This window comes from Lepidochelys kempii, chromosome 2 (genome assembly GCF_965140285.1).
Source record: "Lepidochelys kempii isolate rLepKem1 chromosome 2, rLepKem1.hap1, whole genome shotgun sequence".
Taxonomy (NCBI): Eukaryota; Metazoa; Chordata; order Testudines; family Cheloniidae; genus Lepidochelys; species Lepidochelys kempii.
The window spans coordinates 37,969,851-37,997,346 of NC_136381.1; the positions used below are offsets into that span (position 1 = coordinate 37,969,851).

The window sequence follows — 27,496 nt, forward strand, 5'->3', positions numbered from 1 at the left end:
TCTTTGTACACTTCACCTCTCCTCTTCATATGAGCTTCAAGTGTATCAATTATAGCGTAGTAAGTAGATATGTGAAATTTCTCTCTAGGTTTCAATGCTGTTTCTGTTGCACTGCTATCATTTGCTTGTTTTTTCCTGATTCGCTTACTGGACTGAGCTTCTTTGTAGTTAGTATCAGGCAAGATATCTTTTGATATGTCTTCAAATCTTTCAAAATCATTCCTCAAAGTGTCTAAGTGGTTTGCTAATGATTATCAGAGGTCTGTACATGTTTTCAAATCCAATTCTTTTTCTTGGAGAGCTTGACTTGTGTGGTAAAAGTATTGTAAAATTTCATTCCACATGGTCAACATGAATACAAACTCTAGTTCTTGCATGTTGTTTGCAATGTTTTCTGCCTCTCGTATAGTTTCTCCCTTTTGTGATTGGTCTTCAGCTATACTTTCTAATGTATCCACAATCTTTGAGTAGAACTCCAGAATTGCACTTGTTGCCACTGCATGTGCCTCCCAGCGAGTATTAGAAAGAGATTTCAACACACCATCATTGCCCAAATATGTTTTAAGAACTGCCCATCGGTGTGTTGAGGCAGAGAAAAATGTATAAAGTAACTGGACTGTTGAGAAAAAACTTATTACCACCGGACAACAATCAACAGCACTGCGGCCAACAAGATTGAGAGAGTGCGCAGCACATGGTATGAATATGGCATATTTGTTCTGTTCTAAAAGCTTCTTCTGCATTCCTTGATAATGCCCTGACATGTTGGCGGCGTTGTCATAAGATTGACCTCTGCACTTTGAGAAATCTATTTTGCAAACTTGGCACAGATAATACAGTACTCGATTTGCCATTTCTTCACCAGTGTGGCTTTTCAAATTGAGGAATGTTATAAATCGTTCAACTGGTTTTCCATCTGTGGGGGAGACATATCTTAGTAAAATACTCAATTGATCAATATGTGAAAGATCAGGTGTAGAGTCAACAGATAAACTGAAGTACCCAGCACTACTTATCCACAATAGCTGAACGAACTTTGTCACTCATAAGACCAATGAGTTCATCAGATATTGTCCTGGATAAGTATGATGGGTTACCTTTGCCAGCATTCCTATATTTTGAGATATGGCCTGCTAAAAATGGGTCAAACTGAGCCACAAGCTCCAACAATGCCAAGAAATTTCCATTCTGCAATGATCCAGAGGTGTCATTTGATTCCTGGAAAGGCAGACCACATTCAGCTAATGTTTGAATAACGGCTATAACACGCTGCAAGACATTTTGCCAGTGTTCACGCCCCACTTTAATTTGTTCTTCCAATTTTTGTGTCAATCCAAAGCCCTGTCTTTGATTTTAAATGTCAACATTGAATCTCTGTGAGTAGTGCTATTTTCATGTTGCTCAATTAAAACAGTATTCCGCCAGTCACTAAATCCATCTGCAGCAAACCGGGATGTTGAAGGTTTATATGCAAAAAGTTTGCAAACAAAACAGTACACAGACCCTGCTGATGGAGAATACAGTAGCCATTCTCGAGTGTATTTCTCACCATTCGCTTTCATGCCGAAAAATATTTTTTGTGGACAATATCTTGTTTGTTTGCCATTGGTAAAAGTCCGACGTGATTTCTCAAATGGTCCATTGTGGTGTTGACAGTCATTTTGGTCCACGATCTATCCAGTAAGCTACATCATCGGTACTGAAATCAACCCCTCATACCAGGATCTTTTCTCCTATTATTTACAGCATGAGCAGGTTCAGTCTCTGACACATCCACACCTTCTACAACAATGTCTGTTTTACCACCAGGAGTAGGATGATCAGTTACAGTCTCTGACACATCCACATGTTCTGGAATGGTGTTTGTTTCAAAAATAGAAGAAGGATCAGTCTCTGAAACACCTACAGGTTTTGGAACAATGTCTGTGCTACTGAGAGGAGATGTTGCTTCTGATGGATTCGCTTTGAAAAATGATATCAACGTTCGAAGATTTTGGAAAATTTCACTAGTTTTTTTGTTTTTGTTCCACCAGTTTACGTTTCTGTGCTCCACTCAATTGGTTATGTTTCATCCTGCCCCTTCTCTGTTATCTGAACTTTAAAAAAAAAAAAAAAAAAATTACACAATGTACACTATTTTTGTGTGTGTATAAGAAAGAAAAAATGAATCAAGTACGTATAACTCAGAAGAATATATCAATAATAAAACATAAATTTATTGCAATACATGACAGGATCTGATTTCCTCGCATTATTTCGATCTACGTTAGTAGGACACACCTCTGGTTTAGATGGGGATAAGTAATAAAAAAGAGAGAGAAAAACGGGGAAGAGGGTGTAGTGGAGTGTAAGGAAGTCTCACAAAGTTCTGATTTTTCCTATGATGATTACTTTGATGCTTTTTTTGAAATATCAAATAACTTTTTTTTTTGGGTGCCCCCTGCTTTGCTGGTGCCCTAAGCACGTGCTTCGTCTGCCTATTGGGTAATCCAGCCCTGATTTTGATAATGAAGATAGATACACTGTAGTAATAAAACTGGATAATGTGAAGACTATCAAATACTGAGAAATTGGGACAGTTTAAAAATGCCTCTAATACAGAGGAGTGACTCTTACTGTTTTGAGATGCATTACGTGCTCTGCTTTTGGGCCTGCCATTTGGTGTGGAAGAAACATAGAGCTACGGCCCCACAAACTTTGGGACATCTAGCATAAGTGTCCAAATTCTGGCTGCCTCTCATGTGAGGTAGAGGAGGAATCTTTCGCTTAAATATGTGTGTAAAGAAACATCTCAAACCTTTTAGCTGCCCAGCTGCTGGCAATAGTAAGACACATCTAAATTGAGTCAAACTTCAGTTGTTAGATGTCCAAGTTCAGAACCATTATAGAAGCCATGGGCTTCCTTCCCGGTTCCTTCCGGAACACATTAGACAATCGGAAAGTGGGTATAGAAGCTATACGTAGAATGTGACAAGTCATATTGTCCCTTTTGTATTGAAAATTGTCTCTGTGGGACTGAATTGTGGTGCACAATTTTTGCATCACTAATAGAAAAGGCCTGTTTACGAATTTCTGCACATATGAAGAAGCTCATGCATGTATCCAACCCACTTATATACTCAGGTTCTCTGTTATTTGGCAGGCGTTTACAAAAGTGCATTAGGTTTCTTTGGTGCACAAAACTCAGATTAGAGGGGATCGCATCACTTTAAGTCCGTTACTTTTAGCTGAACTTTGGCCTTAGCTGCTTCAAGTGCAGCATGAGAGGGGCCTATAAATAACTTACCCATAATTTGCCTCTTTGGAAGTTTCTGAACAATTAATCAAGCAATTCTTGATGTTTCTGCTCCTTTCAGCACAGAGGCAGCTGTCACAGTCAGAACTTTTGAGTCTCTTTTGGAAAGTGGGAATACTCATTTGATGAAGCTGCCTGTGGAAAAGTTTGCTGCCAAAAGCAAGGCCTACTGCTCCCTCCCACGCCCCTCTGCAATTACAACCTAAGTTCTCTGCTCTCTTCCAAAGTTTAATATATTGATTTCAGGTACTGGAAAAGCTTGTCAGCTGTTATGAGCAGCATAGCCAACTCCAAGCATTTAGAATTATACAATTGCCTTAAACGTTTTCAAAAATAATACATTTGGGTCTCTTTTCATTTGCCTTCTGGTTTTTTAGACTGGACAAGCAACATTTTCAACATTTTTGCAACCGTGAGAGCGAGAAACTTACTTTTTTTTAAATGAAGATTGCGATTCTCAGCTAGCCATCTGACTACAGTGGCTGGGGTTTGTGGAAGAACACCATTTAATGCAAGACTTGCAGTAAAACGATGAGTGCTGGCAATGCTGGAGACTCAAGAAGCATCTTTAGACTTAACAAAAAGTGAAGCCCTGCAGAGAGTGGTGAGCTGAGCAGAGTTAGCTGCAGGATGAGCTTCAGTGTCTGTCGAAACTTCCAAATCTGCTCCGACAGGAGCACGTGCAGCAGTTCTCTGTTCTCCTCCCCCTTCGTTGTACTCTGCTCTGCCACAGACTTAATGGCTCTCTTTCATCTATAAGTTCTGTGGTAGCTGATCACACTTGATTAGCTACATCTTCCTAAAGTATTTCCCTAAATCTTGAGAGGTACTGAGTATCCACAACTCCCATTGACTTCCTGTAAACATTACCTCTATGCAGTCAACATCCACCAGTGGGTGTGGTCAGGGCTCAGCCGTTTTCGCCATTGTATTGAGACAGTGGTAAATACAGGGGCGCTCCGCTGACACCATTGCTTACGCTAGTGCATTTGCACTGTTGGTAGCAGTTACTGTCTCATCCTTTCTGGCACTAATAAAATCCTCCTGCCTGAATGAGTCCTTAGTAATAACTCTTTCTCCTTATACAGCGTTCTGTCGTGATGATTATTTGAATTATAATTGTACCTAGAAACTCCACCAAAATGGGGACCATATTGTGCTGGGTGCATAGCCCTGTCCTATCATGAAGAGCTTACAGTCTAAATAGCTGGATCTAAATAAGAATGGAAGGAAAAAGAATTATCCACACTTTGTAGATGGGGAACTTTGCTCGAGAGAGATTAAGTAACTTGCCCAAGATCACACAGGACTTCTGGGGCAGAGCCAGGAAAAGAATCCACATCTCCTGAGTCCCAATCCAGTGCTTAGCCACAATGCCATCCTTTCACCTGCGCTCAGGGCCCTTCAGAGGAGGAGCCTTCATTAATACCAGGTTCTGGAAGCTGCCAGCTGTTTATAGCTGATACATAGTAAATTTAAAAACTGTGGAGTTGTTTAATTATTTTAGCCTGCACATAAACAAAATGCAGCAGAACATACCTCACTCAGACTGATGTATAGAATGAGTAATAGATGTTGTAGTCTAATTTGGTTGTAATACTTGGTGGGAAATTTTAACACAAATAGGAAAAAGTAGTATCAAGTGCTGTTCTGAATAAGGCATTGTGATTTGTACAATATTTTTTATAGGAGCTGTGATCAAACACAATTGCAAACATCCATTCTGATGTTTCATTTTTATGTTGAGGCTTGTTCTTTTGGATAAACTTTTTTAAGATTTCGCGTAATACTGGACCATGAGGAGGGGAGAGTAGAAGTTTCACATTAACTCACCTTTCTCAAGCAAGATTTAGTGACATTTGATTTCACAAATCACTAACAGTTAATTGAAACACCTGTTCATCTGAGCGTGAATGATTGAACATCACATGAGTGTAAATTGTGCATGTTACATGATGAGGGATGATGCAGATTGGTCAAATCTTTAACCTATACAAAGATCAAATTGAATGCCTATTGCTAAATAGTTGAAAAATGAATGCCCTCTAAACTAATAGTGAGGGAACAATGTGAAAAAGTGTAGATACATTCCCCAGTTTAAATTAGCAAAGTAATGGACTGTGGTGTATAACTGATGTGTAAAGGGTATATTGCTTCTTAATGTATGGTACAATACACCTTGTGTATTTTTCCTAGAACAGCCATTCATTAGAAGTGATTAGTCTCATGAGTAACTTCCTGGTTAATAATGCTTTTTAATAAAGAAAAAGCACATAGAAAACCAGAAGTCCACTTTTCTTTTGAAATTGTTATTGATATCTTTCTCTCTCCTGTTGGATTCCTTTGGCAATCCTGTGTTTCTTGCTGATTTATGTGACTTTTCATAGAAGTCATCAAAATGTTACGGCATAAAGCATCAGATGAGTTCTGTTGTGTCTATTATTTTTCAATATTCAACAAGTCATTTATAAAGTGATGTAAATTTACATAGTACTTTACAAATACTGGGCCAATTCTCCAGTGTGTTAGGCCAGTTCCACACTGGTGTTACTCCACTGATTTCAGTAGCTATATTGGCATAAAATTGGTGTAACACAGTGAAGAACCAGGCCCATAGACTAAGAAACATTTTCTGCCCAAAGATCTTACAATGTAAGGCACAGACACCAGACACAGTGTGGGATGTTCAGGTAGGGGACACTAAGGAGAAAGTAGTTGTGAGAATTACAAGGAAGGGTTGCTTAAAAAGTAGGCTTTTAAGGGGTATTTGGGAGACAAGGAATGAGAGATGATTCCAAATGTTGGGGGCTACATTGCTGAAGACACGAAGTTGAGAGTACAAGAAGATTGAGACCAGTAAAGAAAGAGGAGTGTGAATAGCACAGAGCACAAGAAAGGAGGAGGGAGGAAATGAGATCAGGTGGAGGTCAGATTATGATTATATACATGTGATGAATGTATCTGAAGTGTTTACCAGCCTGTAAGTCATGAAACAAACACACACCCAACCATATTCCGGCTTTGGAGCTTGTGGTTTCCCGTACAAACAGGCCAGATCACTGGTGGACGATTCTTTCATGCGACCCTACTGATAATGCTGTGAAAACCAGTATAGGGAACCGTTTCCACTGCCAGCTAGGCAGCAATCCACCTAATAGCAAGACTTAGGCAGCCGAGCAGAAGCGAGGTGAGAAATAACTGAGAAGGAAGTGGTTGGGAGGAAAGAGAAGACTTCTTGAGCATGGGTTCTCCCACTAATTTCTTCTGCAGACCATTTCATAAAAGAGAGATGCTACCACAGAAGGCCTCCCCTTCAATATTTCCAATGCCCTGTTGTTTGGGTCTCAAAATATTCCATTGCTTGCATGACCAGAACTGGCACCACAGACCATACACTGAGATTCTGAGTTAGAAAATAAAGCAAAAATGAGGAGAAGAAAAAAGTAAAAGGGACATGGCCAAAGATGATATAAAAAGAAAGAAAAAGAAGTTAGGTCGAAAGGATTAGGGAAAGAAAGAGAGGGGAAACAGAGCAAAAACAGAAGTCAAGAGAATAAAGAATGAAAGAAATACCAGGGTTAGCAATATTGAGTTTAATAAAAGTACAGAATGAAATAAAGTGCCTGGGTAATGAAAAGATAGGGGAGAATGGCAAACTGAAATCTCAGGGAAGCTGCCACAGGGAGCACAGGAAGGAAGGAGGCAAAAAGTAAACAGGCACAGAAAATATAACTGGAGCTAGCATTTTTAATTTATTTGGGACTGCTAAGGAGTTATGAAACATGACTTTTTGTTATGCCATGTTGAATACATTCTGGCATTTCTACAGCTAAACCGTGGAAAGAAGGGTCAGAACATTTTTTGGCTCTCCCACTTAAACTTTTGGCAACAATAAAAATTGTTTGTACTTACATGAGAAAAAAATGGTTGGTTTGTTTGTCTGAAAACAGTTATCTGATGCATTTCTGTTCATTTCCTCAGTGGTCAGTAATAATGAACACTGAAATGGTGTCAACTCATCCAATGGAAATGAGTGCATCCTGGTGGGATTAGAGGAAATAATAATATTCAGTGAAGACTGAGCAAACATCAGATACTCAATCTAGGTTTTTAGCCGTGGCCATCACTATGGTATTTGAGCAGCTGTGAATATGGGTGTGCAGTATTGCTGAAGCTGTGCGGGTCCCAGGGCATGACAGACAAGGTGCGTGAGGTAATATCTTTTACTGGTCTGACTTCTGATGGTAGGGGGGACAAGCTTTTGAGTACCCAGAACTCCTCTTCAGGTCTGGGGAAGGAAGAAGAGTGTCTGAGATAAATACAAGCTGCGACAGATTGTTAAGCAGAAGGGGTCACACGCTGTAGGAGGCCACTTGAAATGGAATGGGCATTAAGGATCAGACTGTTATGGACAAGGGATTTGAAGTGGGCCCTTAAGGGTTAGCAGGAAGGTGTGTGTTACAAATCATTGTAATGAACCATGAAACCAGTGTCCCTGCTAAGTCCATAGTTTTTAGTTTCTAGCAGCATTATGAATTTAAGTTCCCCCGCTCACCTTTTGAAGATGTTGGGGCAAGTATAGAACGATGATTTTAAGTGGCTTCCTACAACAGTCATTGCCCCTTATGCTTAACAATCTGTCGCAACTTGTACTTAGCTTTGACATTCCGCTTTCCTTTCCCAATCCTGAAGAAGAGCTCTGTGTAGCCTGAAAGTTTGTCCCTTCCGTCAACAGAAGTTAGTCCAATAAAAGCTATTATCTCATCTATCTTGTCTCTCGGCTATCACTATGTAAATGTTTCTTGACTGAAACATCACCCCTAATGTGTTTTATTACAGTCTAAATTATGAATGGATGCTGTTAGAAAGTTTCCTTTTACCTTCATACTGTTAGGTAAAACAATACTAATCTGTTTCAGAGTAGCAGCCATGTTAGTCTGTATCCGCAAAAAGAAAAGGAGTACTTGTGGCACCTTAGAGACGAACAAATTTATCTGAGCATAAGCTTTCGTGAGCTACAGCTCACTTCATTGGATGCATTCAGTGGAAAATACAGTGGGAAAATTTATATACGCAGAGAACATGAAACAATGGGTGTTACCATACACACTGTAAGACTGGGAGTAGATGGGTCATTACACAAAGTAAAACTACTTCCCCATGTTTATTCCCCTCCCTCTCCCCCTTCCCCCCGCTGTTCCTCAGACGTTCTTGTCAACTGCTGGAAATGGCCCACCTTGATTATTACTACAAATGGTTTTTCCCCCCAGCTCTCCTGCTGGGTCACCTTACCTGATCACTCTCGTTACAGTGTGTATGGTAATACTCATTGTTTCATGTTCTTTGTGTATATAAATCTCCCCACTGTATTTTCCACTGAAATGCATCCGATTTGTTGTAGCTCACAAAAGCTTACGCTCAAATAAATTTTAGTCTCTAAGGTGCACAAGTCCTCCTTTTCTTTTTGTGAATACTAATCTGTGTGAGCAGCTAGTCCCTCTGTTTAGAATGGTCAATTCTGTCAGTACCTTATTGTAACCCCTGTTTGCTTGGTGTGGCACTTTGTCCCCTCTAGCGGTGGGTAGGCCAGCTAGAGGTTGATGAGCCTGCTACAGCATTGGCTAACAGCGTTGCGTCTTTTAGCTCATGCAGTAGGGGCTCATGTATTAAGCTCAAAAGGTTCCAGGTTTGGTCCCCGCTGACAACGCCGCATATGGGTCAGCGTTACAAGTGATGTCCCGTACAGGGATTTCAGGCAATTCAATTGGGAAGTCACTGAAGCTTGGGGACGTGCTTCTCTGCACCTAACCCCTGCTTGCTCGGAATGGCACACTTTCCCCCTCTAGTGGTGGCTAGGCCAGCTAGAGATTGATGAGCCTACTACAGCCTTATATAACAGAGATGTGTCTTGTAGTTCATGCAGTAGGCTCTGCACTTAAGCTCAAGAGGTCGCAAGAGGTCCTGCTGCTGATGCTTGTGTGTGTGTCAGTGTTACATTATCTAATGATAAAAAGTAAAAGAGAGAGAAGCCACTGCATACACAGAGAGAGTCACAGCAAGTAATTTGTAAAAATGTAGTTAAACTCCTTTTGCAAGAGTCAGTGTATTGACTCGCAGGATGTTGTCCAAACCTCAGTTCATACTGGTAGATATCGCTGCATATTAGGTATGGTCCTAGTGCCCATGCATGTATAAGAGACATATCTGTGTCTCTCCTTGCATGTGAAATCAGAACTGGATGTCGTCATTTTCAAAATTAATAGATAGATGTTGCTACTTAATTTTTAAAAAGCTTTACATTATAAAAATTTTGTGTTTGCATTTTTCAGGAATGAGTCTTCTATTTCATTATAAGAAAACTAATTACTGTACCTCACTTAGAAACCGTTGACCTAGTGAAACAAGCTAGCAGGAAAAAAATCAAACCACTGTTGTCTCAGTTAGTTAAATCTGATATAGAAAGCTATAAAGGCTGATCTTCTGAAGTCTCATATATGTAGTTGAATTCACAGTGTGAATTATGTGCTCAGTGTAAACTTTACATGGAATATATCTCAAAAGACAGAGAAGAGTATTCAGGCAGGATATGACATACAGCAGGGGTTGGCAACCTTTCAGAAGTGGTGTGCCAAGTCTTCATTTATTCACTTTAATTTAAGGTTTCGCATGCCAGTAATGCATTTTAATGTTTTTAGAAGGTCTCTCTCTATAAGTCTATATATTATATAACGAAACTATTGTCGTATGTAAAGTAAAAAAGGTTTTCAAAATGTTTAAGAAGCTTCATTTAAAATTAAATTAAAATGCTGATCTTGCACTGCCGGCCTGCTCAGCCCGCTGCCAGCCTGGGGTTCCATTCACCTAGACCGGCAACGGGCTGAGCGGGGCCGGCGGCCGGGACCTGGCAGGCAGCAGCATGCCATTAAAAATCGGCTCATGTTCCAAAGATGGCATAGGTTGCCGACTCCTGACATACAGTATACTGTGTTAAACCAATTCCTATTATATTCTATCACACACGTTTTATCCATATATTCCATTATGTCAATTTGAGGTATCAACATAAATACACAATTCTGAATGTCATTTTAGTAAATTAATAATTTTGATAGTATAAAATTAAATTTTATAAATAGGTTTATCTTCCATTTCAATGTACCGTTCATCAGTTACTGTACAAAAGTGACAATCTGTAGTAGAGACTGATAACAAATATTCTCTTTTTTAATATTGGTTGACTTTAATGTTTTTGTGGAGTAATATTAGAGATAATGGTGACTAATTGAACATACAGCTTGGAGATTCTAATATTTATATGAATGGCTGGACAGCTGCTTTGTCTAGAGTAGACTATTAGAAGCTGTAGGCTGTGCCACAAGTTATTGGAACGATATTTTCCCATAGACTCTCAGTAGAGTTTTGGATTTCACATGTGAATTCCATGTCATGATCTGGCACTTCTGTCTGTACAATCAGAATGGCTGGCCTTGAACTTCACCTAGACTACTAAGAGCTGGAAACTTGTTAGATGGCATTGACTTTAATAAGCTACACTGCATGTCAGTCAGTACAGAATATTGCCCTAAGTCATCATAGAAAGAAGTTGGCTTTATTGTTGAGTAGAGCTGGTCGTAGACTGGAATTCCCATTCTGTAGGAAAGTCCAATATTTTGAAATTCGTTTTCATTTTGAATCACAGCAAAAAGTCTATCTTTTCAAAATCTTCTGTAGAACAGAAATTCCCCCCAAATTTGATTTGGAACCATCGAATCATTTCAATAATGATAAACTGCTTTGTTTTGATAATATAAAAGTTGAAACAAAATAAAGAGAAATGATAAAGTCAAAACCAAAACCTTCTGACATTATCAGAGCTGTGCTGTGTATCTGAAGCTCTTCCCACTCAGCACTGAGTAGATGATCTGGGTAATAAATGCTTAACCAACATTTTTTGCATAATTTTTCTTACATGCTCATAGAGTGAAAACTGCACACCTCCAAAAGCCAAAATAACTGGAGGGGCAGGATTGGATCCACTCTCCCCATATGTGGGCAGATCACAGGCTGAATCACCACATCTGCTGTTTCAGCCCATCCCACACTTCTGTTTGTGGGATTTTGAGGCACTGGATTGGTGTATGTATAGATTGAGCAGCCCATTCCCTGACCCACATCACATTCCCTGACCCACATCATCAGCCCTTTTTGCCCAGCCTATTCAGGGTGATGCAGCAGGTCCCAGGTATCTGCTGCACCTGTACTGGTCCTTATGGAGAGGAATTGGGCCTTAAGTGATGTAGAAGGCACTCCCAGTGTGCTCTGTACCTGGCTGCATTGCATCCTAAATGTCTGAGATTTTGCATGCTGTCAGATACTAAGGTGGGGTTAACAAACGAACAATCGATCAATAGATAGATGCCAGTTTCGCCTAGGCAGTGTCTTTATGACCAAGCGATGACCTCCTAAATACAGGTTTTTGGAATGGGCTGGGTGACAGACTATGAACTAGAGTGGAGTCACAGTTTAATATGCAGCTCTGCAGAGCATGAATCGGCATAATATGGACTTGTCCCCCTCCTTCCAGTGCTATAAATATTCATGCTTGGTTATATTTCACTGGTGCAAACCATCAGCCTTACATGAAACACAGTGGAATCAGGAGACCGTCGTTCTGGCATCTCTGATTAAACTGAAGTCAGTGCAGCAGTGGGAATGCGTGAGGGCATTCCTATTGCAGTCCAGCTCCGGACACATAACTGCCATATGTCTGTCTGTCTCCAAAAGATTCCAGAGTGGAACAAAGAGCACAGCTGCTCATAACATGACAGACAATAGGTGGTTATCCAGTTAACCATTGATGCTGACTATTCTGATAGTAATAAATTAGCAATTATTGACAGGAGCACTGCCTCCCCGTGCCGCCTCCCCCCCCCCCCCAAAATCTTCGAGATAGTACAAAGTAATTATGAAAAAGAGAAACAGGAGACAACACGGTTGCAGCTGCAGCCCTTCTGTGCTGGAATAAATCTAGAGGGACTAGGAACTGACTACTCTTTTGATGTTTGATATCCATATGAATCTCTAAGCTGCTAACACATTAACTTGGGCAGCCCAAATAGGAACAGCAGCTGCACAACCTCTCTCACAGGACATTGCTACAAATTTTGGATTTTTGTTTTTAGCTTTTGTGGGGTTTATATGATATAAAGGAAGAGCACATCATCATGTTGTCTAAGTAGCAATTGAGGGCACCCTGTATTTGGGAAGGATTTGTATGTGTAATATGGTAAATATAATTTCAAAAAACCCCTCAGCAACAAAAATTTTAGGACATTGGATAAGACTACAAGGCTACCATGAAAGAGCAAATGGTATCATTCACTAAACTAGCTTTGTAAAAGGGAATTACAATAGATTACTAAATAGCAAAGGACAATCTGATAGTATATGAGGGCTGTATCTTATGTTAATAAATAAAGTATAAGTGTTTAATAATGCTCCTGATTGCAGATCTTCTTCCTTTTCTTCTGTTCTTTTTGCCTCTCCTTCATGGATTGTTTTTACTTCCTGGTCATTATAAAATTTAGTTTTATCTAGCATATTTCTGCATATTATACCTCTTTTGTATAGTGTACTCCTTTTGTTATATTACAGTTCTGTTTGCTGAAATTACTTGTGCACAGTCTCAAAAAGAATCAGATTTTTTTTAAAATGCATCCTTCCTGTGAATTTTACAAAGTTTGCAGTTTGACAGTTTAAAGGGATATAGTCAGGGAGGCTAGGCCCAAATTTTATTTCTGTATCTTTTTTCCCCCTGCTGTTTGCAAAGCCTGGGTAGTTTTGAATAAGTTGGTTTTTCCTTCAAAAAAAATGCTGCAGAGATGTTGCTTTAAAAAAAAAAAAAAAGGCAGCCCTGTTGGCCAGCACTTATGAGTACTGCTGCAGCAGTTAAACAAACAGTATGGATGCAAAACAGAAATGGTAGTAAGGAAACAAATCACAACATTCCAAGAGATTCTTTCTTCTTGAATTGTGGCACCGGGGGACGCGGGTTGGGGAGAAGCTTGACCCAACCAGATTTTGCTCTTAATTGTAGGGGGGTAAAGTCTGAGTAATTCCATTGATGCCAATGGATTTACTGAAGAAGTTAAATCCCTTGAACTGAGTATATAATTTGCCCCACCAAGGCTGGGAGTTTGTGTGGTATTCACTTGCAGTTTATTCACTTATGGTGAGTCTATGACTGCAAAAAAACACCTGTAGCTGGCTTGTGTCAGGTGACTCTGGCTGGTGGGGCTACAGAATTGCAGTGTGGGTATTTTGGCCTTGGGCTGGAGCCTGGGCCCAACGTCTGTACTGCAATTTTATAGCGCCATAGCCTGAGCCCTGCGAGCCTGTCAGTTGACGTGTTCCAGTCATGGGTGTCTTATTGCAGTGCAGACACATCTTTAGTTCACCTACACCTGAAAGAGGAGAGGGCAGTTGGAAAAGGTCATGAGGTTGTGAACTATACAAAGAAAAAAAATGGAGAAATTTTGAGAGAGGCTGAGGAAGAAAAATGCTCAGGGGTAACCTGTTGTGGAGATACCAGTGAGTATTTACACAGCTCTCTGTGACTCTGCACTGCGGGAATTACTGAACACAAGTTCTTATCTTGGCAACTGGTGCCTCATGTGACACATTTGTGTGATTTACAAGATGACACACAGCACATTGCCCACATACTGTCATATTTACTTTTGGATTTGCATTAATTATCAGGCCATGGCAGCACCAACCTTCCAGCCATCAGTGATGGGGGCACAGAGAGAAACAAAATACGCAGATGGGAAGAAAATGAGTTATGGTAGCTAGCTGCTTCTTGGAAGAGAGAGACCTGATTATTCTAAAGCATGGCTAGCAGTTAAACGAATGCAAGTCTAAAGGAATAACTGCTGCTACAAGGAAAACATGCCTTACAGGAGTGTGTGCATTAATAGGCTGGCTTAGGTAAATATTCACCTTCCTGTGTCCTGCAAGAGATTTTAGGAGGAATGGAAGAGAGACATGCATGCACATGGTGGATCAGGGACTGGTGACCTGGCACACTATATGAAGGAAGAGTAGAAGAAGTAAATATGTAGCATTTTACTAAGCAATGACAGCAGTTGAGGGAGGGTCGGGAGGGGTATAATAACACACATATCTGAAAGGTGTTGACAGCAAGAGACAAATCCTGACCCTGTGGCTCAGACATAAACTCTGTGGCCATGGAGCCCAGGCAGAGTGCCATAACTTGCTGTGCATTGTTCTTACAGACCTGGTCTGTGAATGCCCAGTTTCAATCCATCCCCTGGAGTAGGGTCAGAGAATTCCCACCCACACGTACTGCCATGCCTGGCAATGGGATTACTGGAAAGTGATACTGGAAGGAAGCTGTGCTTCCCCATTATACCCAGGTAGGCGAGTTAAACAAGGCAGTCAAACAGTGAAGGAGCTAAACAACTCCATTTCTCTCCCCTGCACCAGCTGCTACCTGTGTCATGAGGCTGTCAAACATATGGCCAGGGGCCCGTCAGGCCCTATCTTCCAAAAAGAGGAAGTGGATAGTGGGAAAGCCACAGAGTGCCACAGACACTTCTCAATTCTCATTCTCCACATGTGTGGGAGGGGGGAGGGTTACCCACATTGAGCCCTCCTGTTACCAAGTCCCATCCTGTAGGGATGAGTCAGGCCAGAACACAGCGAAGACCCTCCTATGAAGCGAGATCTAAAGGACAGGAATTATACAGGGTGATAAATGGGGCTATTACCAGAAGTAATGAGAGAGAGAGAAGGAAATTTAGGAAGAGGAAGTGTTCTATACTATATTGCAGAGACCAGAGGCCCATGCTGCAGTGATAGAAGGATGGATTAGGTGGCTTCATAGGCTTTTCACTAATTTATATAAATTTTGAGTAGATACCAGTCAAGTTGTTTTGCTTATGTGGTTCTATCCCATGGTTGCTGCTGGCCTCCATATAAGATGCCTTAAGCTCAGATATGGTGGGGAAATATTCTTCACAGTTAGCCCCATGTTGCTGAAACTGTCCACCTTCATATACCAGAAACTCTCAACATGTAAATCCTGTATTCATAGCATTGTAGAAATTAAAGCTGTAAAACCCCACTCAGTTATCTTGTTCATCCCACCATCAGTGCAGGATTGTTCCCTAAGGTATAGTCTTAATTGTCTTGTTCATTCTGGTTTTAAATAGCTTGGGAAATGGGCTCACATAAACTCTCTTGGGAAGGTTTTCCACACTAATAGTACTTCCTGTTCCAAGTATGTGCTTAATCATCAAGTCTATGTTTTCTCATGATTTGCCTTATCACCACTTTGAACGCTCCAAGGAGTTCCTGTCTCAGAACTGGCTCTTCACGCCTTTCAAACTTTGCAGGCTGTTATATCTCCCTTGTCAGGTGCCAAGCGCCCACTGAGCCTGTCTCTCCATTCTGCCTGCACCCCATCTCTACTCTTTAGTCCACTAGCCCACCCCTCATTATATTTTCCCTTCTCTTCCTTTCAACCTTATCCTTTCCTCCAGTTTTAAACTACCCTCCCCCGAATTAAGGAGGTCATGGCTATCCCCAGCAGCAGAAGAGGAAGGTGTGACGGGTTCCCTCTGGGGTACCACCTGGAACTGGAGTACCACTGAGCCCCCCGACCCACCAGCCTGGGCTCCCTCTTACACTGTACTGCTGTGGCCAGCTGCAAAGCCCTCCAGGCTTCAGCCTGCACTTTCACCAGCCTACATACAGATAGGGACACATCCAGCTGCAGTTACATGCAGGCACTTTGACCAGCCCCTTCATGAGAAGGCGACAGCTAGGGCAACTCCCAGCTTCTCAGGCACGCATCCCCAAAATTATACCATCTTGCGCTGGGAGCTCTGAACCGCCGTGGGCAGCGGGGGTAACCTGCCACTTTTAACTTTTAGGCACCCCACTGCCCAGTCCCCCACACACAGTCCCACTACAACAGCCAAGTACCCCACACTGACCCCTCCCCCACTGCTCAGCACCCCAACATACACAGATCTCCACCAACCCCACTGCCCTGCACCCCCACAAACCTCCCACTGCCAAGCGCCCCCATCCCCTCACTGTCCAGAGCCCCCCCACAAACCCACTTTCCCAAGCCCTGCCCCTCCCCCCCACCCTCCTCACCGGCCCAGCTGGGAGGTGACTCTGTCCACTGGGTTGAGCGAGGAGCACTCCAGCAGGGCTGTGTGGGGCTCTCTCCCCTTCAGCAAGTCCCACCCCCTGCTGGGACCTGGGCATGGCAAAATTTGAGTTTTTAGGCACCACTAGAATGTGCCTACTATGCCTGTGTGAAATCTGGCCCTGCAGAAGAATGCTAGTTGTTCTAATCATGATGCTCAGTAATTACTGTTGTAACTTTTTGTGTGTGTGTGCGCGTGCTATTTTATGTTGTATTTTTATTGTCTGGTGCAAGTATATTTCACATGCATTTTAGTATAAATTTATAAAATAACGTTTGTACTTCTGTAACCCCAGAATGAGGCACAATTGCAAAAGCTATCTGACGAAGGCCGCTCTCTCCATTTATTAACATTTGATTTGATAAAGCCTTTGGATTGAAAATGTTCATTCCAAGTTTCAGTCAAATGGCTGAGATATTAAACATCACAAACTAGGGATTATAATGATTATAAATGCTTAACACATGCTTTCCTGCAGCTTTCTTGTGTAGTGTTCTCATAGTTCAGATGAGAGTAGCGGTTACATCTCCAATTTTATGCCCTGAAAGTAGCAGAACCTACAGAACTGTGTAATAATGGCAAGCCGCGGGTATGAATGGTGCCAAACCACCAAAGGGGTTTTGGGTTTTATTTTTCAATTAAAGCAATACTGCTTTAAACTGATCTACATTATTTCACCTGGCTGTTTGATCCTCCATGCTGCTCCCAGAACCTGCATATGTCATTTTTCCTGATATAAACTCCAAGATTGCAAGCTTGAAAATGTCTGGTTTTTTTAATGTAACTCATTCACTCTGAAAACTCCCAGGTTGTTCATTATGGACCCAATCAAACATCCATTTGAAATCACTGAGAATCCTTCCACTGACCTTATGAATATTAGATCTGGCCCATAAATCAATGGTCTTTGCACCATCTCCAAGGAATTCAGGCCTTGGGCTTTATAATGCATCACTTGACAAGGATGAGTGAGGAAAAGGTGGTAGCAATATTTACCGTTAAAATGGCATTTTCCATCTTCAAGTACTTCACAAACATTTTCTCTTTTAAAGGTCAGTTTGGTTTTATTGTTCAGATCTGTGGGGAGGGATAGCTCAGTGGTTTGAGCATTGGCCTGCTAAACCCAGGGTTGTGAGTTCAATCCTTGAGGGGGCCATTTAGGGATTTGGGGCAAAAATTGGGGATTGGTCCTGCTTTGAGCAGGGGGTTGGACTAGATGACCCCCTGAGGTCCCTTCCAATGCTGATATTCTATGATTCTATAAACATTAGATTTTAAGGGCCCAATCCTTGAAAATATCTCCCATCGATTTCAGTGGGAGTAGCAGATGCTCAGTAGCACCCAGGAAATGCTCAGCACCAATAAGGACAGGCCCAACATTTTCACCTTCTCTTTCCAGGGATGAAGGGGGAGAGGCAGGATATAAACTCCCCCGAACATTACATTTCCCACTGACTACTGTTGTAAATTTTAAATAGTGAAGAAGAAATTTGTATCTTGAACCTGCAGAGATATTTTGTTAGAAGTTCATCAGCCATTATAGATATTTTTCACAAGTTCGACCCAATGAAATAGTGAATGTACCACAGCATAACAATATTGAAGGCTTTTACAGATTAAATCACAAACAGCCATGACCCATTTAAGGTACATGTTCATAAATCATATTTCATGGCTTTCATTTGCATAATGACTCTGATCATTTGTGTTAATTTTTGTTTGTAAAGAATGGCTTTCCACAATTCACTAATGCACTGGAACTCAGTAAGAGCTGGGGAATCTGGCTATAAATGCACAGCAATGAACAGGAGAAGCACTTTTAACAATGAAAATGAGGTGGGTTTTCTTTTGGAGATGTGCTTTTTTAATCTGCCAATAAAATTAATGATAGTGTCCTTTGGAGTAGCATGATCAGGCTCTGAAATTGTATTTAAAAGCCAAAGGCCATTAATCCTTACTGCACCTATAGCACAATACAGTACATAGTAATTTGCCTTTAACAAAATGTAACTAAGGTGATTTAATTGAAAAAGTGGACATATGAGTTGTATTCAGGAATATTTCTTCATGGTTAATGTAAGGGAAATGACTTTCCAATATTGTAAATGAGGTAATTAGCAGGTCACTTTTTCCCCCCATAAGAGATTTTGAAAGGACCTTAGCTAAATAAATTTATAATTATCTGATTGCTCTGATTCCTGGCTACAAAGGAGTATCAAAAATACATTTAATGGTGTATGCAAAAGAATCCACCCCTGGCTTCTATCCAGATTCCACCCCCTGTAATTTTAATGTTAACTAAAAAGGGGACTTATCATAGAATATCAGGGTTGGAAGGGACCTCAGGAGATCATCTAGTCCAACCCCCTGCTCAAAGCAGGACCAATCCCCAGTTTTTGCCCCAGATCCCTAAATGGCCCCCTCAAGGATTGAACTCACAACCCTGGGTTTATGCAGATCCATACGCAACAAGAAAGGTATCTCATAAGCTACTGTGAGCAGCATGGCTGGCATTCCACTGAAGAGCAGAATTTGTTTCTAGAGTGAACTAGCATTGAAAGATCAATCAGAATTGAATTTGATTTCACTGTAATTCCTAGGAAAAGACTCAGAAATCAGTGCATAGGTTAGTATTTACTGGTAGTAAATATGATGGTATTTTTCAAAGCAGGAAAGATGATAAATCTACTTACTGCCCCACATTTTGATCTAGCTTACACTGGCAACAGTTTAGAGTAACTGCACTAAAGTCAACCAGTGTCAAAAAATTCAGAATCTTTGTTCTTCCCTCCTCCCTCCCCCTCCCTCCCTGCCCAAATTTAAAGCAAAATTAATTTGTGTTTTTTTTCCTCCTCAGATAAAAATTTTTTGACACCAAGATGGGAAAACAGAACAGCAAACTACGTCCTGAGGTCATGCAAGATTTGCTAGAAAGTACAGACTTTACAGAACATGAGATCCAGGAGTGGTACAAAGGCTTCTTGAGAGACTGTCCAAGTGGACATTTATCTATGGAGGAGTTTAAGAAAATATATGGGAACTTTTTTCCTTACGGGGACGCTTCTAAATTTGCGGAACATGTATTCCGCACTTTCGATGCTAACGGCGATGGAACAATAGACTTTAGAGAATTTATCATAGCCTTGAGTGTAACATCTAGAGGTAAACTGGAGCAAAAGCTGAAGTGGGCATTCAGCATGTATGATCTGGATGGAAATGGATACATCAGTAAGTCAGAAATGCTGGAGATAGTGCAGGTATGTACTGTTCAGGAGGATTTTACATTTTCTCTTTCACTCTCTGATTAAATTACGGGGGCCGTATTGTGAATGTTGGGTGTGCAAAAGGTTATTGTGATATCTTCTCCCATGTTTTTAGTCTACTATATATGTTTGCTTGAACATAAAAAGATACTGTTAAATTTGGCAAAGGTGGAACACCAATTAGAGTAGAAATGGAGATGTTTATAGATACTTGAAGCTTTACTGAGTAGACATGCTGCTTCTCTGTGGGTTTCCCTATGCTGGGAAATTACCTTGAGTTTGAACACGGTAACTAACATAATGATAAATATTACAAAGAACTCCATGTAGACAAGGACTGTCATATTTAACATCATGTCAGCTGCTAGTGGGTCATCCTAGTGGGGAGCCTTGGGTTGACCAAGACTCTCTAACACATTTTTAAATGGGACTGGCCCGGTCTAACTAAGAGCAAAGTCCTCTTTAAAAGCATATTGAGTACGAAGAAATAGCTAAAATGTTTGAAAGCTCTTTTCCTAACCCGGACATGGCCTGAGCGCTTTACATTGTGTTAGTTAATATAATTTTCCAGTGTAGACAAGCCCTCTGTTTTGATTCTATGCATGGCTTCAGATATATTATCTAATGTTGCACTTATGAGTTCTTCCCCATTTTCATCTTTCTCTAATGTGTCTTTCCCCTTGAGGGCACATCAAATTCATTGAAAGCTTCATTTTTTTTTTGGTTATAATACACTTGCATAGTTAAATCTGTATAATCCACCTCTGCTAGGGAAGCGCCTGCCTCCTCGTCACTGGAGATATTGAAGTACTAATTAGATATGATACTATTCATGTTTAAAGATCTGATAGAAATGGAGGAAATGGAATGCATACTAATTACAATTTATGATTGTAGAATCATTATAATGCATGCCATCCTACTCCTTTTTATTAGTCTGTCTTTGAACATCCTTCCAACAGGAACCAGTGATGACACTTGTTCTATTCCATATACATCAGACCGTATACTTGACTCAGTTGCGGCCACCTTCATCTTCTTTTATTTTTTGTATTTTGTATGCTTGTTTGAGAGTTAAACAGGACTTCATGTAGCTAACTCTAAGGGGCATGAATGAATATTTTAAAAACTGTGTGCCAAATTCAGACTGGTATAAATGGTACAACAACAATACCATCAGTGAAGTTGCATCTGCTTACAGGGGACATTCAGAAGAAGTATGAATAAGGGCAAGAGGACAGAAATTCATGATGAGGGGACAGAAAGGCAGGGTTGTAGCAGGAAAAGCAACTAATAGGAGGGTATAAAAGTGTATGCAGAGAGTCTGCTTTATCTTGCAGCTTCTTACATCTCCTATGAGTTGTTGACTTGTTTCACCGCTCTTTACATCCCCTCAGTGTATAATTGGCACCCATTTATGGTCATTTTCACCAGCTGACCAATGTGTCACTTCTTAATTTGACTCTATAGCAGCTAAGATCATTTTGAAAGTGGACTAGGGCATTACACTTCATTGGACAAATAAAACATGCTTTCCTTAGCCAAGGAAATCACTTTTCTTTCTTTCAAAGACATACACATAACCTTGCCGGTGTGCCATAATAAACTATATGAAATATTCTAGTGAGAAGATACTGGCCCGCTTACAAATTTTCCCTTGCAAAATAAACCAAAAAAAGAGTCAAAACAAATAAAAATTGTCCCTCACGCAAACAGATTTTTTATCCCTGAAAATTGAAAAGATCATGAAACACCATAAAGCACACTTGGAATCTAACTATTGCCTATCTATTAGACAAGGAAGGATTGCAATGGCCAGCATTATAAAACCCTAAAATAGATAGATTTAAAAATATGGAGAATGTAGTTCACAAAATTCGTAGTTTTCCTACAAAGGAAACTACTATTTTTTCAGTTGCCACAGATCTGCTAATCAGATTGCTTAGATACTAACTGACTTTGGCTCCTCTTTAGTCATGTAAGCACCAAATTCTGGTCTCATTTACACCCATAAAACCCCACTGAAATCAAGGGGCATTGAAGGGATGAAACTGAGATCAGATTTTATCCATTTATACGTCAAAAACGGAAGGATGGAGAGTGTCTCTTCACTCATATCAATATGAACGACTGTACAACTCATTAAAGAAAACTCATGCACGAACTGCTAGATGGAGAATTCGGCTGGCTGTTTGCCACCTTGTGTGTGGGGGGCATGTACAACCATAGTTATTTTATGCATACCTGAGACTGCACACTCCCTACCCCCTCCCCCCACCCCCATGGGCCACTGTACTGCATTTGGAAAAAAAATGTGGCTCTCAAGGCAAAATAACAAAACACACAAAACCGCAAATCAAATAAAAACTGACAAATAGGTTAGAAGGTGGGCAAGAAGACCACTCAAGAATCCGTGTCAGACTCTAACCAGCCCTAGCTTTAAAAACAGCAGGAAATGAATACAGTATCAGACCTCTTTTGAAATTTGTACAGACAGACTCCTCTCCTCTTTCTCTCTCTTTTTTTTTTTCCAGACTCCTTCTATAATAGTAACACACAGACTTGAAATTTCATAAAACGCGTTTTGCTGCAAGACACATCATCACATCACTGGAGGAAAAAAATTAAATGAATTAAAAGTATGATACCTCTTCCACCTGTGTTATTTTTCATCACGTAGGCCAACAAAGCACTGGATTTTTAGAGACAAATTCCATTAATTAATGTATTCAACAACCATTCAGTGTTGGCACCAGAGCTGGATATAGGGAAGGTGATCCAGGCGACTGCCTGGGGTGCTGGGCTTGGGGGATGCCGGGCTCAGAGTGCTGTTTTTTGTTATCAGCAACAAAAGGGAAAATAGAATGTTGGAAGTAACGGTTTTATTCAATATCTTCATAAATGATCTGGAGGATGGTGTGGATTGCACTCTCAGCAAATTTGCGGATGATACTAAACTGGGAGGAGTGGTAGATACGCTGGAGGGGAGGGATAGGATACAGAAGGACCTAGACCAATTGGAAGATTGGGCCAAAAGGAATCTGATGAGGTTCAATAAGGATAAGTGCAGGGTCCTGCACTTAGGACGGAAGAACCCAATGCACAGCTACAGACTAGGGACCGAATGGCTAGGCAGCAGTTCTGCGGAAAAGGACCTAGGGGTGACAGTGGACGAGAAGCTGGATATGAGTCAGCAGTGTGCCCTTGTTGCCAAGAAGGCCAATGGCATTTTGGGATGTATAAGTAGGGGCATAGCGAGCAGATCGAGGGACGTGATCGTTCCCCTCTATTCGACATTGGTGAGGCCTCATCTGGAGTACTGTGTCCAGTTTTGGGCCCCACACTTCAAGAAGGATGTGGATAAATTGGAGAGAGTCCAGCGAAGGGCAACAAAAATGATTAGGGGACTGGAACACATGAGTTATGAGGAGAGGCTGAGGGAGCTGGGATTGTTTAGCCTGCAGAAGAGAAGAATGAGGGGGGATTTGATAGCTGCTTTCAACTACCTGAAAGGGGGTTCCAAAGAGGATGGCTCTAGACTGTTCTCAATGGTAGCAGATGACAGAACGAGGAGTAATGGTCTCAAGTTGCAGTGGGGGAGGTTTAGATTGGATATTAGGAAAAACTTTTTCACTAGGAGGGTGGTGAAACACTGGAATGCGTTACCTAGGGAGGTGGTAGAATCTCCTTCCTTAGAGGTTTTTAAGGTCAGGCTTGACAAAGCCCTGGCTGGGATGATTTAACTGGGAATTGGTCCTGCTTTGAGCAGGGGGTTGGACTAGATGACCTTCTGGGGTCCCTTCCAACCCTGATATTCTATGATTCTATGTTTTAGGTATTTCATATTTGCTTATATATGGCATGAATAAATACAGATTTACAGCTCCTAGCATGCAAATTTATCTTCTTATATGACAGGGATAAATCATGCATGCAATTCATGCATCAGAGTTATGAAATGGGTTACACATGCAATAAAAAAGTGGGTATTTGAAAGTTTAACACATGTAGTGGCGTGGGCACCTGGGGTGACATTTGGTCTAGGGCCAACCCTGATTAGCACCCTTGCCCTGCTGCTCTGGTTCCCCTGCTCATAGACCTTGACAGCTCTTCATTCTACCTGTTTCTATGCTTCCAACTCTCCCCCTCCTGCCAAAATTTTGAGGGACTTTCTAAGGTTTGACGGTGAGAATCTAAGTCTAAAAAACCCAGTAAGTTTTGTTCAGCAGTTGCTCCCCTATTGCAGACTAAAGGGAACTTCCCAAATAGAGAAGCTGCCTTCTACATAATGCAGCTATAAGTTCTGTTTGCCAGGCAACTTTGCCTGCAAGTATCCCCCGTCCATCCCAATTCACAGAACCATAGGAATGTAGGGCTGAAGGACCTTGAGAGGTCATCTAGTCCAGCCTCCTGCACCTAGGTTCGACAGAGCACTGCTGAATAGAGCAGGACATTTATCTCCCTTGTCTTACATGTGACACTCCTGGCACCCCAGAGTGATATTAGCCTTTTTTTCAACTGCATCACAGTTTTGGCTCATACTTAATTTTGCAATCCACCATAACCCCCAGGTCCTTTTCAGCACTACTGCTGTCTAACCAGTAATTCCCCATTTTGTAGTTGTACATTTGATTTTTCTTTCCAAAGTAAAGTACTTTGCACTTGTGTTTATTGAATTTCATTTTGCTGATTTCAGACCAATTTTCCAATTTGTCAAGTTCCTTTTGAATTCTAATCCTGTCCTCCAAAGTGCTTGCAAACTCTCCCAGATTTGTCATCTGCAAATGTTATCAGCATGCTCTCCACTCTGTTATCCCAGTCATTAATGAAAATGTTTAAAAGTACTGGACCTGGAACAGCCCGTTGTGGGACCCCACTAGATACATCCTCCCAGTTTGAAGGCAAAAGATTGATAACTACAGTATTCTTTGAATGTGGTCTTACTACAGTTGTGCACCCACCTGATAGTAATTTAATCGAGATCACATTTCCCTAGTTTGCTTCATGCCTCATCATTAATAATAATAATAATACTGTTATAACACTTCTCATCTGTATATTTCAGAGGGCTGAGGCTTGATGGGGAGGGCTCTGTGAGTGTTTGAGTGGCAAAGGCATGTGAAACTGAGATTGATATGGATGTTTTGTTGTCTTATTGGAGATTAATTTTTAGTGGTTCAGTTGATAAGAAATGTCCTTTAGCAATCTGAGCTGTAATTCAACAAAGTTATGCGTGCGGGGGGGCTGTTTGGTTGTTTTTTAATTGTGGGAATAGAGGATACTGTATCAAATGTGTTCCACTTGGACATAAGTCATCAGGAACCTCCTCTTTGGGGGAAGAAAAAAAAAGAGCTATGCTTGCATCATTGATATATCCCTCAGGAACCTATTACAAGTCTCTGATCTATGATACATTTGCATATTGATACGGTAGGATTTATTATATTCTAGGCTGATATTCTGCATGAGAGAACACATCAAGCTAATGCATAAAAGGACACTTTCAAAGTGAAAATCATTTAAATGGAAATCCCCCACCACCACTGGAGCCCCCCACTTACAAAGAGCCCCAGGGATTACTAGAAGTGAAATCAAGGAGAGGAAAAACATTTCGTTTCTCTTTTTGTCAGTCTGCTGACTTTGTGTGCTTTAAAGCACTTGGGCGCAGATCCGCAGAGGGAATTAAGTGCTGCAACACCTGGCTATTAGGCAATGTATGCACTACAAGGTAGGGGTGTGACCTCCCTGCCTGTGTACACATACTTGCAGGAGTGGTCATTGAGCTAGCGTGGGCATAAATAGCAGTGTAGCCTGGAATGTGACGTGCTGTACTGATGAAAAGTGCTAGGTGGGGGTATTATTGTATGACATCAGTCTGGTCCTGGTGCAGTGCTTGGGTGGGGAGAAGGGAAGCTCACATGCATGCTCTTGCACATGCTCTGTAAGAAGGCGTTTACCAATAGGAGCAGAGCTGAAACTGAAGAGACACTGGGCAGATCTGTGCACAGGGAAAGAAGAGGGTATAATTTTAGTTAGTGTGTGTCTGGATGCACAGGCGTCGACTTTCAGCTTTCCCAGGGGATGCTGCACCCCTACTGGGCCTCGAAGCCCTGCTCCCACTCTGCCCCTTCCCCCAAGGCTCCACCCTGCCTCTTGCTGCCCCCACTCCTCCGCACAACAGCTGATCCGCAGCGGGTGGGAGTTGCTGGGGGGAAGGGGAAGGAGCTGATCGGTCGGCCCACCAAACAGCTGATTAGTGGGTGACTGGTGGGTGCTGAGCATCCACTATTTTTTTCCCAAGGGTGCTCCAGCCCCAGAGCACCCATGGAGTCTGTGCCTATGTCTGGATGTGATAAATTCCTGAGTCTTTTGTAAATAGCAACTCCAGCCAATTGCCAATTATCTTGGGGTGACATTTTCTTCTCCCCAGCCCTGCAAAAACCTAACTTAGCAGGCTCTATGGGGAGCTGTGCAGGATTGGAGAGGGAATAAAATCAATACTGCAGCCCCTGCACAGCAGCTACTTTAGCCTAGGCGTTGCAGTAGAAGCTGCTTCCACCACCCCTGTGAGGAGGTTCCTGGCTGCTGGATCTATAAGCGATGATCTCATGGCCCTGCCCCAAGCCTGTGCTCGCTCCAGTGCTCCCATATGTTTCAGCCTATTCAGAGCCACCATAGAGACCATGACCTTGGTTCCCACAAGACACAGAAATTCCATGTTACTCCTGTTCAGTCCTGTCCTAGGGGGACTGTGTGGCCCTATGCCTTGAGGAGCCTTTGTGCAGGCCATCCACCAAGGGGTGAGCACCACTGACAGTGCAGATCGCCCTGTAGAACTCCATATTCCCTTCAGGCTGATGGGTTGGCTGGCAAAGCTCTTTTCTCATGTCGAACCCTATTTATAGCATGCTGCATGCAATACGTAGCAAGTGACTCACATGGGGTGAAATTCACCCCTGTACAAAGAGCCTCTATGCGCCTCAATTAAGTCCTGTTGTGAGAGACTCTGGAACCAGCTACAGCTATGGAGTTATTAAAGCAGACGATTATTTCTAAAGTATATTTGGAAAATGCCATGTTTTAATCTAGACACTTTTTGGGAGTGAGAACTCCAGTCCTTTAGCTCCCTCATCGATTAAGCTGCAGCACTTCATTTTTGCTGTAAGGATGGAGTTTGAGGCTTAATTTTGAGTGTCGTGACTTTTGTCAGCCACTGACATCCCCAAAGGAATTTCCCCCAAGGTGGTGGCATGATCTGGAAGACCATGTCTGGTGTGCATCAGCCCTGCATGACAGGTTGGCAGCATGTTGTGGCTGGGTTGGGGGAGAGGGGGCTGATGGCTGGAGTAACTATTGCTCAAGCTGGAGCAGGATCACAGCGAATGTATGGGCTACTGAAGCCTCTTGGGTGCAGGAGCAGGCATAGAGCATCCACAAAGCTTTGTGGGAAGATTTCTTCCATCCCAGTTTCCCACCGGGGTCACAGTGCTTTACCACCCAAACATTACAATGCCAGATACCCTCTCAGGCTCCTCGCCTGCATAACAAACTCCTTTTCACTTCCAGCATATCTCCGCCCACAGTACAAACAACTCCTTTCAAGCTAAAGCTGAAATCCAGCTAAAGAGTTCGAGTCTGCCCCCTTGCTGAAATAGTACATATTTGGAGAGAACCTGAGTAAAATTGAGGGTTTA

General features: G+C 41.7%; 1 protein-coding gene across 3 annotated transcripts in view; it reads left to right on the forward strand.

Annotated features, from left to right (window-relative positions):
- NCALD (neurocalcin delta) overlaps nt 1-27,496 on the forward strand; it is an 86,797-nt gene that overhangs the window by 39,489 nt on the left and 19,812 nt on the right. For 2 of the 3 annotated variants that reach the window (XM_073330416.2, XM_073330415.2), the window contains one exon: nt 19,397-19,796. In XM_073330416.2, coding sequence (XP_073186517.1) covers nt 19,419-19,796 — 378 coding nt within the window. In that variant the 5' untranslated portion in view covers nt 19,397-19,418. Of the gene's footprint in view, nt 1-18,266; nt 18,376-19,396; nt 19,797-27,496 lie in introns of those variants that run through there. The other variant, XM_073330417.2, reaches the window with a different exon arrangement.